The sequence below is a fragment of the Daphnia pulex genome, chromosome 10 (assembly GCF_021134715.1).
Source record: "Daphnia pulex isolate KAP4 chromosome 10, ASM2113471v1".
NCBI classification, from domain to species: domain Eukaryota; kingdom Metazoa; phylum Arthropoda; class Branchiopoda; order Diplostraca; family Daphniidae; genus Daphnia; species Daphnia pulex.
This window is the reverse complement of record NC_060026.1, coordinates 2,002,153-2,015,334: the sequence shown is the minus strand read 5'-3', so window position 1 is coordinate 2,015,334 and position 13,182 is coordinate 2,002,153. Positions and strand designations below refer to the sequence as shown.

Sequence of the window (13,182 nt, the reverse complement as noted above, 5' to 3'; positions counted from 1 at the left end):
GGAGCTGCCAATGTGGCCGCCCATCAATAAGTAAACAAAGATAGTTTTTTTTTTGCCTAACCCTTTTTGAGATTTGAATTTCCCAAAAAAGTAATTAAATCAATACAATTTGAATAACAAGCAGGAAAAAAAATTGGAAACAAAAAATGAAACAAACAAATTAATTGTCGTCCAATCATCTTCGATTTCCATCTACAGAAAAAAAAAATGGGGAATTTGGTTTGGTGTAGACTGGTTTATCTATGTATATTCAGTGGGCCGTAATACTTGATCATCCGCCAGTTTGCAAGCAAATTACACGGAGAGTGGCACTACATGGACTCACCGGCAACAACACAAAAATCCAAGACGAAAATCAAAGGATTGAGGACATGTTGATGTTTTCTCATTCTGGTTATTTACAGAAATGTTGAATAGAATAAGCTGCAGAATTATTAAATTAATTAGTTAACCTCTCCCTTGGCTCGCGTCTGGGTTTTTTTTACCTTTAGCATTACGACCGGCTTTGTTGGTTAGGCACGTAATTAAAAAAAAATATTGAACAATACAAGAGCAGACATGGAAGGGAAAAGATTGTGAACCCAATGCTTCCAATCCAAAATAGCGCGACTTGAATTAAATTAGAAAAAAAAAAAATATCTAGGAAGGGGGGATAAACAATTACGCCGATCTGAGTTTCGGGTGTTGAAAGAGAAGAGGGGAAACGAAAAAAAGAAAGGTGCAGCTAAACAAGATCAGCAGTCGGATGAAGAGTTATCCACATTGGTCGAGACGGGCACTGATGGTATTGGATTGAGCCGGGAAGAAGCGGATTGAGCCAACCGGTCTAGCTCAGCGGCCACTTCTCCCGGTCGACTGACCAAGTTCAGCTTGTCGGGAGAACCAGGAACCGGAGAGCCTTCACTTCCAGACGCTGGAGCGCCAGAGTTAGGTACGCTGACTCGATCTACAATTCAATTTTGGTTTCAGTCAATCAAAATGTCTCATTCGAAAAATAGATGCATTACAGAAATTACCTCCAGGTTGAAGCATTCCTGTTGGCGAGGCTGTCGAAGATGACTTCTTCAACAACGAATTGAAGAAGTTGGCCAAAACGCCTTCGGAAGTGCCGCTGATTCCAGTCTTTGTGGGATCCATCTATCGATTAAACCGCATTCGATCAAAGAATAACGATCAGTTAGTTGACAACGTACTTGATTAGGAATGGCCGAAGAGGAACTACGACGATCGACAGGTTTCTGGACTTGAATTCCGCCTCGGATGGGCGTCCCGGCAGAAGGTGAATTGACTCCTGTGCCAGCGGGTGTGGGTGACGCAGTAGAACCGTTTACTGCACCCGTGATGCCGACAGGAGCTGGCTGTTGCTGCTGCAATTGTTGCAGTAAACGAGATAAAAAGTTCTGTTCATCTTCGGCGTGGAGCTCGGCCTCTCGCGGGGCCGGTTTACGCGCCGTCGGTCGATTGATGACGTCCGAATAATCATCGTCCGGTTTCATGGACTGCAGGTTCTCGTAAAGAATACCTATCTTCTTGTCGTTATCCCATCCAGCAGGACTAACATAAGAAATTGCGGTTAAAAAATAAGCAGAACTGCAAGGTATGAATAAAACATACATGAAAACCGCATCCTTTTCAACCACCAGGGCTGGAGTGGGAAACACCAGACCGTATATTCTGTGCACAAGATATTTGTAGAGCAAGTCGCAATTCTTGTCTTCTTTCACCGACGTATAAAACAAGGCGGCTCCGTATTGCAGGCAAAATTTGCGCAGGTGTTGTTGGATAAAGTCAAAATGTTCTTCCTTATAGTCCAGATCTTTTTCCAGCGTCGCCATGTAGTCGGTCTATATAAAAAGAATGGTGGCCGTTATTACGACAACGTCGTAAAACCAAAAGTAATGTTGAACCGGGAATCATGGCTTTACCTTAGTGACGACTACGACAATATCCAAGCCGAGATTGCGCGTGAGGACTCCTTCCGGAAGAGGAAGCAGGTGATCCATGCCTTCCTCTTCTCCATCCACATGACGAGATGTCCGCCTCAGTTGAGCCGTTTCTAGTTCATCGCCCGGTTCCACGTATTCTTGCCATCGTCGGACATCTACCGATGAAATAAAACAAAACGCTCAATTCGACAAGCACAAAGGAGAAATTGGAAAATGGCTATTGTTACATTTGTGCTGATATTCCCTGATGGCTTCAGCTGAAAAGGGAAGTTTGTCTATATGATCTTGTAATAGAGAAGCCCACTCTTGTAGCTGATCTAGCATAGCCCATGGGGTTGTCATCGAAACGGTCAGCATCAGAAGGGTTGATGAATAGGTTTCCTCCGTCAATGCATAGCGTAACAAGTGAGCGTGATTCGCATCGCCGTCCAGCAGCCAGACAGCCAAGTGGGTGTGATCTGTAAAGCGGAATAATTTTTGAGATAAATAATCATAGAAACCGAAGGGAGTTTTTAGTGAGATGATTTTGACAAAACTTGACTTACCATCTCTGTATTCATCCCTAACATCAATGTAAGCATATTCTAAGCCAGAACCTTTTTTGGGATCAACATTGCCTTGTAACTTAGCAACAAGTGTGGTTTTCCCTGATTCTCGGTCACCTGCCACGAGACATTACCAAAATGTTAAAGAAAAATTGCAGACAGGAAGCAATAATTGATATTATGACTCACCAATGACAACAACTTGCTGATTTGGAGATAGTTTGTTGGTTCCTTTCAGTTGCACTTCACTCAAAACAGATGCCCTAAAATATATCCAACAAAATCAAGATAAATGAGATGGTGATTTCATCATCCTTCAGACAGCTGTCAACGTAAGGTTTCACTAGTAAATGAAATGACACGATAGAAAAAGAAACAAAAACTAATTGAACTAGAAAGACCGCAATACTTTTTTAAAATCAACTTCCAGCCAAAGAACTTATTGTGATTGTACAGAATACAAAAGCAGCAAAGTCAAACAAAAAAAATTTTTAGGGATTGTCACACCCATGACTGTTGAAAGTAAATAAAATGATGACAGTAGACCTGGTTTGCTCGACAACGACGGCCAAGTTAAGCTCACGATTTCCTAAAGCGTTCAACGACAACTTACCAAATATTCTCCTTTTCATTGCCATCTTTTTTTTCGTCCTTCATTTGAGCAGCCGTTTGCCTGCTCCTGTCGCTAGCCGTAGCCATGTTGCTTCATTGACGTACTGTATTCCCTGTGTTCCCTTTTCCCTGGCTACACAACACACATTCTCCTCCTCCCCTCTCTGCTGACGGGTTTTCCGGCATTAGCGCCACTGCAGCAATTGTGTAACTCGTTGGCATTGGTTGAAAGGCGTTGCCAAACGCGGAAGAAATTTACAAAAGAGAGTTAAATTATTACGGTAAATTCTGTCAAACAAAACAAACAGTCGCTGTTGGACAACACGATGTAAAAAAAAAGGTGGAAGAATTCTGATTAACGCTGGCAATAAATTTTTTATTAAATTCTGTCATTCCATGGCGCGTGCGCAACTTGATGAAATCGTTTGCTTGATAACTATCGAAAAATAATGCACGAGAAAATTGATTGCTTGATTGGATTGTGAGCATTCCTCTTGATTGAATTCGGAAAATGTATAATGGGAAATAATAGATTGTAATAATAATACTGCGCACCTGTCATCAAGAACATGTTTACTCAGCATGTAGACTAGAAAGACGCAGCTGGAGATCGTTGCCAGGTTGATTGTGTTCCACCAATATCTGGCATTCCATTTGTCAATAGGTACGTAGTAATAAACATGTTTTCGGCCCCGCACAAGGTGAGTCACGTATAGAAAGGTTGTTCATTTAGTTTTTAATGAGTCATGTGACATTTTCCCAAGAAAATTAATTCGCAACCAAATACTATCCCAAAATGATTCACTTGAATTAACGACAAAAGCTTTTTCGAATGCATTAAGAACTTGATTACAGCGCGCAGAGAGCAGTTTGAATAGGTTTTCCTTGAAAGAGGAGAAATTCAACAAGAACTTTGTTGACATGTTATAAATTCATTTGAATTTCTCGAAAGCGATCGATCGACCAAACCAAATTCAAATCAACTCCTCTATACAAATTCAAAGTTAAAAATGTTGGAATTGAATTGAAAGACCTCGGCTTACTGCGGAAGGGTGGCGCAAGGCTTGGCGGCTATTCCCTCAAGTCGGTCCGTCTATATGTGTAAAAACATCTTCTGTCCAGCGACCCGTTACAAATCCGTCCATTGACGGTCCTTCTTTAATGTCTGACTTAAAAGAAAAGTTGGGATTCCAAAATAAACACTGGTAAATAGAATCCAGTATGAACGGGTTCGATTATACTTATAGTGTACCACTGTAAACCAATCTAGTATTGTGTGGGTGTGACTCTTATATTGTCCGGTTACTAAGAGCTGCCCGTGTCGCTATCACGCTGATGCCATTATATCTTCGTATTAATTCCGGTCGAGCGGTTGCACTCTAATTCTCTAGTTCAGTTGTTTATAAAGTCAAAACCGGTGCATTCTGTGATTTTATTATTCGACAGCTCTCCAGAAATCATCAAGTCTCCAATTTAATACTTTCGGCACTCAACAAGTTTCTCCTTAAAAATATAAAAGGGCGATTACTATTTTTCTATTGCGACTTTTATTATATACTTTGACTGGATTGATGTATAGCGGCCGAGGCGGGGAACACCCGTTGGCGACGGACATCGTCTGGTCGCTTTGCTGGATCAATAGTTATTCATTAGTTGCTGCTGCTATAATTCCCGGAAGGACGGAAGTTGCTGGGCTCATCAGAGCTTCACAAAAGACCGGCAATATGGCGAAAACACATCCGTCCTGGGAAGTGCGGATGTCAAATAGACGTGTACAGCCATTCATCATCCAACTAAGCGTCTAGTATGTATACCAAAGTTCCACTGAGCTGCACGAATTCAATATGCCACCACCACCGCATCGCTTGGCGCGTTATTTGAAAATCTTTTGATTATTTTTATTTTTGTATAACGACGAGTGTCTGGAACATCTGTCACACTCCGTTTGCATCGCGATATACAAGGCCATCATCATCACTTTCCATCCATCAAATCCGGCCCAATATCATCAGCCGGTGCTCGTCGTCATCCTGTCGTCTAATGGATGGAAAACGGCGGCCGGGATCCATTTTGATTCTGATGGTCCATCCCAATGATTCTCCATCAAATCAGATGACGGCGAATGACAATCAATTACCTCTTCCGGCTGCCAGACTTATTCCTGTATATAGTCCTCTAGAAAGGCCAGTTCTCATCCGGCCGGAACGTCATTGCGACAATCCGCTGGAAGGAAATGCTGCGTGAGTGCTACTCATCGGTCGAGACATTATTAGTAGTTGAATTTGGCATTTCGAATAACGCCGTGGGACCCCCGCCATTGGATGCGGATTCAAACTGGAGTGCTGGGTCGTCAAACGCGCTAACGAGGATCGATCGGATTCAAAGTTTGACTTTGTTGTATAATTATTAAAATGCTGATTTTATCGACGTCGATCCTTGAGAGGAGACATCAACTTAGTTCACATCTTGTTTGAGTCTCTCCTCCATCATCCGGAAGACGCCTACTTGTCGCTCAGGAGCACTCGGTAATAAGCCAATGATTATTCGGCAACCTTTACATGATTTTCCTGGAACTGTTTCATCGAGTTCAAAATCTAAAACTTGTCGACATCAAACGGAATGAAGAGTCGAAATTCTGACAAGAGTTGCTTTAGATCATCAGTCTGAGAGCCTTCCGCCGGAATTTTCGGGGTTCGGTTCGCCAACCCAAACGGAATCAACTCCGTGTCCTATTTCAGCTATAACTGTACTTTGTCTTTAAGTTTGCACGAATTTTCTATAGACTTTCGTGATAGATATAAGCTTCTTATGCATATATTCCCGAAGGCTGGTGCCGGCTGGTCTCCTTTGTGCGTCATCAATCCTGCAGGATTTTCCCATGAAATATTCATTTCAGGGGTTGCAATAGATGCGTGTACGCGTACGAAAAGTTATGAAGTAGTAGACTAGGCTAAATAATAATATACTTTTCTGCGAATTAGTCATTATTTGACGCTGTGTAGCTTCATGAAATAATAATACTCCTCAAACAGACGAGTCCAAACTCAATAACAATCCTGCATTATAATGCAAGTCCCATCAAGGTCATACATCGTCCATTTGAATTTGATATGTACTACCAGCAATCGTTTTTCCTATATGACATCAGCTTTTATAGAATTATAAGCATCTAATACTAACCGAAAAATAGAAATAAAGGAATTTAATCCTATTACGCATCCTGCAACAGGTATTCCGTGTGTTTGGGAGACGAGTTTCTAGGAGGAGTACCTGATAATAATAATCAGGAAAAAAATAAATAAACCCAAGACGTGCTTGTTTGACCGAATTACACGGTTGTTGGCCGGCCGGAAGAGAGACACATCCACTCGTCTCATTATATTCCGGTTAGATGATTATTAGCCTCTCTCTCTCTCTCACGACTGGCTACTAATCACGTTGGTATCAAATGTTATCCCGTTACAAGATCCGCCGCTGGCAGTAGTAGAAGAAGAAAAAGCCCCGAAGTGTTGCATTTGTTAGAGCTGATTGCGTTTATTACAAACCAGAAATTCAGGTCGAATAGAACCTATATAATACAAGTGAGCTGAACTCGCTTGTTTAGATATGCAACTAGCATCACAGCCTCTAAGAACGATATAATTATCCCTCATTATTATCGGAGGGTTTTGTTTTTCTTTTTTTGGGGGGTGGGCCGGTTCCCGGTGATCTTCCGGGAGTGCCGGTGCGTATCCGGTTTCTTCCGACAGAGTCCGGTCACGGAGGACACGAGAATAACCCGGGGAATGTACGTCGCTGCCAGCCGCCATTAATTAAAGCGCAAAAGTTTGGTTGATCAACTTGATCAACTTTGTGAGTTACATAATATTAGCAGCTAGCAGATTATTCATTTCTATCGGTGAACGGATTTTTCGACATAGTTGTTGATGTGTTTTTGGAGAATAAGGGAAGATGTTGTTGTATAACCAACAGCTAAGATTATTGCGCCAGACTCGTTGCTGCTGTTGCTGCTTCATTGATCTCTGGTGTGTACGCACTCCTGCTGTCGCTCGACAGGATCCAATAAGACTTTTGATTCGGGACTTATTGCTATATATAACGCTCATGTATATGGTATACACAACTTCAAACAAATATAATATTGTGGTTCAAATCTATATAACTTGGAGGTTGTAAAATAATTAGAAATGCGCGCGTACGGAAATAGAAATAGAACAACGACAAGAGATTCGACGAATAATACAATAATTGAATTGAGTAAGGGAAATTGTTATCGTGGGAAAAATAATTGATTCAATTGAATTTACAAAAGACGTTGAGTGCTGGCAACTTGTCATTCAAAATTGGCGCGTAGACTTTGAAAATTTGAAATGATTCCTAGAAACACTCGCAACAAGGAAAGATAATTATTAGTATAGTCCTGTGATGTTAAAAAATGAATTTCCCCCGTGATTTGACTGTATTGTTCGAGTGCCTATATTTGATATCAAAGCTCGTCGAGCGTATATAGGCCTACGTGACAGATGAAACAAACCTTTTTGAAATGTCCTCGATTGTTTTTCCTAGGAATTCCATCTCCAACAAATCATAAAAAGCTAACACAAAAACCGATTCTTTCGACAGGTAAACGACCTTGCCGTCTCTTGGGGGAGGTTGACAGCTCTCCAAATCATTGTTGTTTGACTGATTCTCCTGTCTATACCCTTTCTCTTTTAACGACTAATAATCAGTTGTTCTATGGAGCAATCAGCTCAGTTATACAGGGTTATTCACTTGTGTTTCAACGTTTACGAGGTGTTGAATCAATATGTCGATTTCCCAACGTCAGTTGGAGATGGAGCGATATTATATACGAGAGATGTTTCAGTCTTCATTTCAGTTGTTGTATCGCATAAATGTTGTCGTCAGTAGCGAGGAACATGGACCCCATCAGCGTTGGTTTCATCGTCGGAATTTGCATCATCATTTTCGTGGCCATTCTGGTCATCGTTTGCCGGAAAATCTACGAATTTCTGGTGGACAAGGAGCGATTTTATTTCCCGCACAAGTTCGACGACGGCCAGTGCGCCATTTGTTTGAATCCGCACGAGAACAAGTCGCATCCGCACTGCGGCCACGTCTACTGCTACCAGTGCCTAGTTGATTGGTGCCGGATCAAGTTGGAGTGTCCGACGTGCAAGGAGCCGTTCAAGGTGTTCCGGCACAGCATCCGATCGTCGCTCAACTTCCGCATCTACGTCCCTTATCCGCTGGTCAAAACGGAAGAGGAATTAGTCTTTCCGGATTATTTCATTCCGGCCGGATATGTCCGCCCGTTTGAGGATAACACCCAGCAGACGACGACGACTCCATACACGGAAGATGAACTCTTCCAGCACTATTTCCAATCGACAGCCGATCAAATTCTGCCACCGTTGTAAAATAATACATCAATAATAATTTTGACGTTATACAATATTATATTTGCTCACGTTTTTTCATCACGTTCAATGTTCAACAAATAAAAGCCCACGGGAGAATCAAACAGGTTGGTTTTTGCTTATTACGTCAAACGTATAGGAAACGAATGTTTTCCATCATGATGTCATATTAGAAATTCCTGTCACTACCGGATGTCCGGAATTGTTTTTTTCTTCTTCCGATTGATTTGCTCGAGTGACTCAAAACATATGGGATGCATGGCGAACAAATCAATAATGTTCTCATTACGATTCCGAAATGGCCGGCAGCCATTTCCTTCCAGTCTATTTGGGCTCAGTGCAGCAGGGAGTAGCAGCAGGGAGTCTATCGGTTAAAAGCGGAAGAGATACAAATTGATCTAAACAAACGATAAGCACTTTGAAGACATACCCCTCCCCCCTCCTTTGTGTCATCAAACGTTTCCATCTCTCGTCAAGGATAGGTATATGATGTCATCCCACAAATGAGATACCGAGAAAATCCATCCGCAATAAATGGCGACGGATGGACAACCGCTGTATGTATGCGGATGAATAACATACGCAATCCGCCGGTGGAAGAAAAAAATAAAATTTGAAATTATAATATCCAGTCAGCAGGTTTTCATATTTCTATCAAATGAATATGCATTTGTGTTGTATCGGCTATAGGCAATTTTGATTACGAATCGCTTATTATAGATTGTGCCATTATTTAAAAAATATGTTATCTAAGGCTCTTTCATTTCCTGTGACCTTGAGTGGTCAGCATCCGCCCTTTTTGTCTAGTTGGAATAAAAGAATCGCCGACGGATGCGGGATTTCTCTCTGCTGTGTGTGCCAAAACAAACCAGTTGTCTTGGCAAACACACGCGGATGTTTTACAAAAAAGGAGGCCAGCGGGTCCGACTGCCCGCCAGCAGTCAAATGGTATAAACTTGTGTACACAGTACACACAACAGCTGATCGATTCCGGACCCGCAGCAGGAAGTCCTATTGAAGCTGTATACAGATGAATACAGCATACCCTGGTGCGAGTTTAGCTTTGGCTTCCGCGTGACGGAATCCGCAGCATCCAGCTGAAGTTAAATATTTCTCTCTCTTTTTTCCGCCCGGAAGAATATTCAATTTCCTTGACTGTGAATGGGAAACAGTGACGACGATATATCCGGATAGCTATTCTCGTCCCTTTATTATTATGCGGAACCACTGGGCGGTGGCTGTGTCAAAAAATTGCGACACATTGTGAGCTATATTCGTGGACGCTTTTGGCTTGGCTATAGCGCAATTATATAAGCTATTCGAGATGGTGCTTCAAAGCAGCAGCTGGTTCACTTTAGATTTTGATGATAGAGCGGGAGCGGGACCCTTTAGTATTCCCACCGTTAATGAAGCAAAAAGACCGAAAACCTGCACACCACAGCAGACAACGGCGACAGCAGATGGCGGAGAGAGGACCCGCCCATTAATTATTGAATTTCAAAGGCGTCAGTTATTCGTTCGTCTCATCCAACTCGGCAGACACCGAAACTTTGGGGTAGTAAAACGAGTTATATAACTCGTTGATCAAACATATTATATTGTCAAGGGTATTATACATCATTCATTCATCTGCGTATTTCCAATCCAATTAGTGGTATGTTCCTCTGGAGCCTGGCAACTATCTATTATATTCAACAATTAAAAATTATTAAAATAATTAAAGGGTGATGTAGAACGAATTAAAATAATTAGCTGTTACGTTAATAACCTTTCGGACTCGACGCACTAGACCCAACAACATGAAAATGTTATTCGCATTTTTTTGGACGCCTCGTCTAGCCAAACAAAGAGCGATAAAAGGTCTATACAAAGCCAACATTTGTAGACGCACTGTCAACACTTGTTCCGCTGATGGATTAACACACTCGAGCGCCGTTATTTGAACGTGTTTTCCCGCAAAGCGAACTCTGCTGTGACGTGAAACTCGTCGCCTTATTTCCAAGTGAGAGTTGACAGATTGCCAATCACGAAAGTATAGGTCGTACATATCCGACTGTGAACTTTCAATTTCTTATATTCCATCGCGCCGCCGGAGCGCAGCAGCCAAATGTGAAACGAAATAGAAGAGAAATGTCGCGTGAACTTTCAACATTATCGAACTGAACTGGAGAATTAGAATAATATGCAAACGCTCCAAAAAACCCAACTAAAAAGGGATAAAATTGCCCTGCCCCCCCTCTTGATAATAACAAGCACAGCACGCGCTTCGAAAATTATAATCCCCGATGAGAGTCGCTGCACGTATACAAGAGATGTCACAGCATTTCTTTTTAAAAAATTTTGTTTAGCTGCGCGTGTGTTGCGCTGCTGGCGACGGAATGCCGGGCAACATCGGAATCTTCCGGCTTTCCGCTAAATGAATCGATCCTTTTGGAATAGGTGCACTATTCATCGGGAATGGCGGACGTGACCAACCAAGAGCGACAGGTTGCCATGGTTATGACAAATCAAAAGTTGTTTTATAAAAAAAAACCTCAACATTTATCATTTAGAACCTATCAATCGGATTGAATGTGTTTCGTTGGCCAGGCCGAATGGTTAACCGAAATAGACGTTATATTGGATTTATATCATTATCTTTAGATCTAAACCATTTTGAATGGGGACAGAGATGTGCAAAGGTCATTGATGTAATAATACTACTCTCTCGGTCGTTCATCTTTTGTTATAGACGACGACATCGTAAAGGCAGCCTTATTGTTGGGTATGTCCATGTCCATTTGACGTTCTATTCTTCTTTTTTTTCGCCAAATTAAAAAAGGTAAAAGGGTACAGCGGTAATATCAATGAATCTAATTTGATTGGTTTTCTCAGATTGGAATGCCGAATTCATCAAAAATGATTTATACATCGCTGATATGTGATACATATGACTATTATAGAGAAATCGATGCTGTGGACGTTTCTTTTTGTGATTCGCTTATTTCACGTATATCTATAATACCCTTTTGTCTATATCGATGTAATATAATAGTGCAGGCTCAGCTGTTTTGATTAGATTGCTTTTGATTTGGGCCAGGAAACAAAAACATTTCCGTCCGGTCGCTTATTTTTCAAACAGCGAAAACTGAACCCAATTTGACGGAGGGCTGAACTTGTTGTTATATCGTCATGGAACTAGAAACTGTTTTCTCAGCAGGATTTCTATCTCGATTCTAAATTAATATGGAAAATTGTTATTTTGTATCTATAGGATAAAGGAAAACAAAGAAAAACAAAAACAAAACATTCAATGGAAATATAGTCGATCGGGTTGTGCATAAAACAAACGGCTGACGTCAACCGGCGCAATTTGACGTCATTTTCCATGGCATTGAATTAATGAGCATTATACTATTTCTCATAAGCTCGATTTAATAATCACAAGGAAATATAATTTCTATTTTACCTTTATAAAGATGTACATGGCATTGATCAAATGTGCAGCAGTTTCCTTTTTGTTAACGATATCTCCAGCACTTGCCAAAATTGTTATAAGTCATGTGGTGTCCCCCAAATGAGATCATTATTATGCGGACATCGTCGTCACACAACCCGCGAAAATTGATTGCGCAACCGGTTATTCTTGTATTATTATTGAAACGGCTTTTTGGCTGGGTGTTGGACGAGTTATTATATGCCACCGATGCTATACATATATGGAACCATCAAGGATTCTTTTCCCCCAAAAATATACAGGAGAACCGACGTGATTAAATAGATGAACTTTCATTTTACACAGCAGTGGAGAAACAGGATTTTTAAAAAAACTTTCAATTCCGTCCGTTTGGTGATCGACCGACAAGTGCACCGGAGTTGTTAATCAATGAAAGCGAAAGTGTACCCCCCCCCCTTCAGTTTCCTAGGAAAACTGATAGAAATCAAGTCATCAGAAATATAACACAAGTCCCTTACACGGAACATGTGTTTAGCTGCTGGTCAGCCATTAATTAACCTATAGAACTTTAAGTAGTCTGGCATATATATATAGTCCTAGCTTTACAACAACTTTCCATTTCACAATTTCATGCAGACTCATCTCGTTTTTTTCCTTTTAAATGTTTCCATTTGTTTTAAAGCCTGCCATTTGCTGACTGGTCAATATATACAATCACCGGACCCGAAAAATATATATGTTTCAGCTTTCACATACCCAAAATAAGACTTTCTCATAACTCGGTCAGTTCACTTCACCCAGAATTATTAGGTGTGTGTGTGTAATACTTTGTCCAACTTATTACACACACTCTCACTATACCCATTTTGTATCGATAATTTCCATCGTGACAAATCAGAAAAATATTAGAAACCTCAATAGAAATTGATAACCTGTTGTTGCTGTGAAAGATATATCCGTTTTCAAATATTGGCACGCAAAAACTAACGTCACCTAGCGACCAGTTCCTACAAATATTTTCTCTTTTTATTTTCCTTATTCGACAGGGGGTTTAAAAAAATATATAAAACAAATTCAATTAGATTCTATAATAGCAGACGGCCAGATGGATGTGTGGCGCAACCCTTAAGCGACTGCCATCAAAGATAATTGCTACCTGGTTTTGTTGGGGGTCTACTATCATTTTACGATTCTGGGTTTCTTCATCGAGATTTCACTTCTTC

The 13,182-nt window shown here is 41.0% G+C and overlaps 2 protein-coding genes across 3 annotated transcripts; one reads left to right on the top strand and one right to left on the bottom strand.

The window, feature by feature from the left end:
* Positions 1-227: 227 nt before the first annotated feature.
* LOC124206262 (cytoplasmic dynein 1 light intermediate chain 2-like) lies at positions 228-3,303 on the bottom strand. 2 transcript variants are annotated; one of them, XM_046603979.1, is made up of 9 exons: positions 3,105-3,303; positions 2,681-2,754; positions 2,492-2,608; positions 2,174-2,404; positions 1,926-2,101; positions 1,615-1,844; positions 1,194-1,554; positions 1,017-1,137; positions 228-946 (listed from the first exon to the last, which is right to left on the bottom strand). In XM_046603979.1, the coding sequence occupies exons 1-9, from the start codon at positions 3,188-3,190 to the stop codon at positions 735-737; spliced, it is 1,608 nt and encodes a 535-aa protein (XP_046459935.1). In that variant the 5' UTR covers positions 3,191-3,303; the 3' UTR covers positions 228-734. The 2 variants fall into 2 exon arrangements, with proteins under 2 accessions (XP_046459935.1, XP_046459936.1); XM_046603980.1 differs by having other exon boundaries at positions 1,017-1,122; positions 3,105-3,278.
* Positions 3,304-7,989: 4,686 nt separating this feature from the next.
* Positions 7,990-8,621, top strand: LOC124206260. Its single transcript, XM_046603977.1, has one exon. It carries the CDS (start codon positions 7,999-8,001, stop codon positions 8,521-8,523), a length of 525 nt encoding a protein of 174 aa, XP_046459933.1. The 5' UTR covers positions 7,990-7,998; the 3' UTR covers positions 8,524-8,621.
* Positions 8,622-13,182: the final 4,561 nt, after the last annotated feature.

What these genes read in the sequence shown, in the direction of transcription:
- LOC124206262 (XM_046603979.1), bottom strand. Translation starts at nt 3,190, where the DNA reads ATGGCTACGGCTAGCGACAGGAGCAGGCAAACGGCTGCTCAAATGAAG. An exon ending in TAGGGATGAATACAGAGATG is followed by an intron (nt 2,405 to 2,491) that starts GTAAGTCAAGTT and finishes TCCGCTTTACAG; the next exon opens with ATCACACCCACTTGGCTGTC. An exon ending in CTTCGGCCATTCCTAATCAA is followed by an intron (nt 1,138 to 1,193) that starts GTACGTTGTCAA and finishes TTTAATCGATAG; the next exon opens with ATGGATCCCACAAAGACTGG.
- LOC124206260 (XM_046603977.1), top strand. Translation starts at nt 7,999, where the DNA reads ATGTTGTCGTCAGTAGCGAGGAACATGGACCCCATCAGCGTTGGTTTC.